The 1,801-nt window shown below is 32.1% G+C and overlaps 1 protein-coding gene across 1 annotated transcript; it reads left to right on the top strand.

The window, feature by feature from the left end:
* The first annotated feature begins 930 nt into the window (after positions 1-930).
* Positions 931-1,239, top strand: LOC107871768. The gene has a single exon (XM_016718653.2). It carries the CDS (start codon positions 931-933, stop codon positions 1,237-1,239), a length of 309 nt encoding a protein of 102 aa, XP_016574139.2.
* Positions 1,240-1,801: the final 562 nt, after the last annotated feature.

Here is a 1,801-nt window from a genome sequence, read left to right as displayed (position 1 = left end):
TGCAAGTTTGACAGTTCATACTAATAAAGCTATACTTCTCTAGTGAACTATTGTGTCATTTCTAGTTTCTTACATCTGTTTATTTATAATTAGCATCAATAGGAATTATGACTATTACATGATTTACCTTTTGCTGCATTGATATGTGTGATATCTTCTCTTTAGTCTACATTTATGCATTGGGAAAGGTTATTTACTTAATTGAATATCCTTTATATTTTATCTGAAAATCTATGAAGCCCTTAATTATGATAATTTAATAAACACAAAAAGATTTATGTGTTAGGTCAAAGTGTGCAAGATCTCTTTCTAGGTTTGTCTCTTCTCAGCCTCATTCATGGTTGAAAGGACGATCTGTGTCGAGGTAATCTCCTTCAGTGATTGTGTGCTATACCCATTTTTTTGTTAGAATAGGTTATGTAAAAGTACCATCTAATACAAGGTTAATATATAATTTTATGCAAACCAAGAACATTACAATTAGTTCATTTGAATTATTTTAATCTTTTCATTATGAGAGGTACTTGTGAATTAACTGTTTCATCATGTAAAAAATTTGTGACCATTGTTGTATAAGTGGGAAAAGAGTAAAATGGTGAATATATGTTTAATCATGTAGCTATCATGGTTTTTTCTTTGGTCAATTATTGTATAAGCACTGAGAATATTTCTTAACTTTTTCTTAGTATTTTGACTTAAAATGTTGTGATGTTGCTTTGCTCTTTATGATTGTTTATACAAATCCAAGACGTAACAAGAACATGGCACGACTCATTATTAATTTATTTACTCAATTTTTACTAATATACTTGTCATGCATATTGAAATGGTTGGTTAAGTTTAAAGTGGCTGTTGTAAATGGCATGAACAGGTAATTGATAGTGGAAGCTATAAAGTATTAAGGAATCCTTCCATATTATGAACAAGGAAATGGGATCAGAGGGGCCAAAATCGGTGACCATTTATGTCACGGGGTTCAAGAAATTTCACGGTGTTGCTCAGAATCCTATAGAGACAGCAGTTAACATTTTGAAAGATTATGATGAGCAGAGAGGATTAGCTGCTGGTATGACCTTGGGTAGCTGTACTATTCTTGAAAAAATTAGAGAAAGTGGAATTCTGACTTTGTTGAAGTTCAAGAAGAAGGAGTCCTCTTTAGGAAACAGTTTAAATAATGGACAAGTCATATGGGCTAGTTCTATCGAGACAAACCTTCTTTTACTAATTTGTGTGGATTAATGCTTGCTCTTTAAAACTGTCTGGTGCAGCAAATTATGCACATTTATGGAACATGAATAGATTTTTTTTGGTTTAATTTGTGTTTTATTAATAATCAAATGTCAAAATAAGAATGGGCCAACCTATCCAAAATTACAACCCAAAATAATATAATAAAAAGGACTGGATTAATCGAACCTGGCCCATTAAAATACATATAAACCTAGTGTAGTGTTTCATAAATGAGCTAGGAAGCTCATTATTGTACTCCCCACCTCTTCTGCTTATAGTGTAGGGTTTCTCATGGATTTCGTCTTCAATCTGCATTTCAAACTTTTGCTTCTTTAGGTGGTGAATGTAGTTCCTTGGTATATCTATAGTGAAGACATCTCCAACGTGAAAAGTAAGTTCCCTTTTTTCTTTAACCATCTCAAATTGATCTTTCTTGCTTAACACCTTATTTCTTTAAAAAAACAACTGATATCTCCGGTACTAAGGTGTATAACATGCTTTTTTATGCACAAAAATAGAGTCTAGTCCGCTTAGGCCTGGTCATCATTCTAAGTAAGCTTACAAGATTTTC

Source organism: Capsicum annuum, chromosome 5 (assembly GCF_002878395.1).
Source record: "Capsicum annuum cultivar UCD-10X-F1 chromosome 5, UCD10Xv1.1, whole genome shotgun sequence".
NCBI classification, from domain to species: Eukaryota; Viridiplantae; Streptophyta; class Magnoliopsida; order Solanales; family Solanaceae; genus Capsicum; species Capsicum annuum.
Note: the sequence above shows the minus strand (reverse complement) of the source record. Positions and strands in the feature narration are given on the sequence as shown.

Coding starts and splice junctions, on each gene's coding strand:
- LOC107871768 (XM_016718653.2), top strand. CDS start 931: ATGGGATCAGAGGGGCCAAAATCGGTGACCATTTATGTCACGGGGTTC.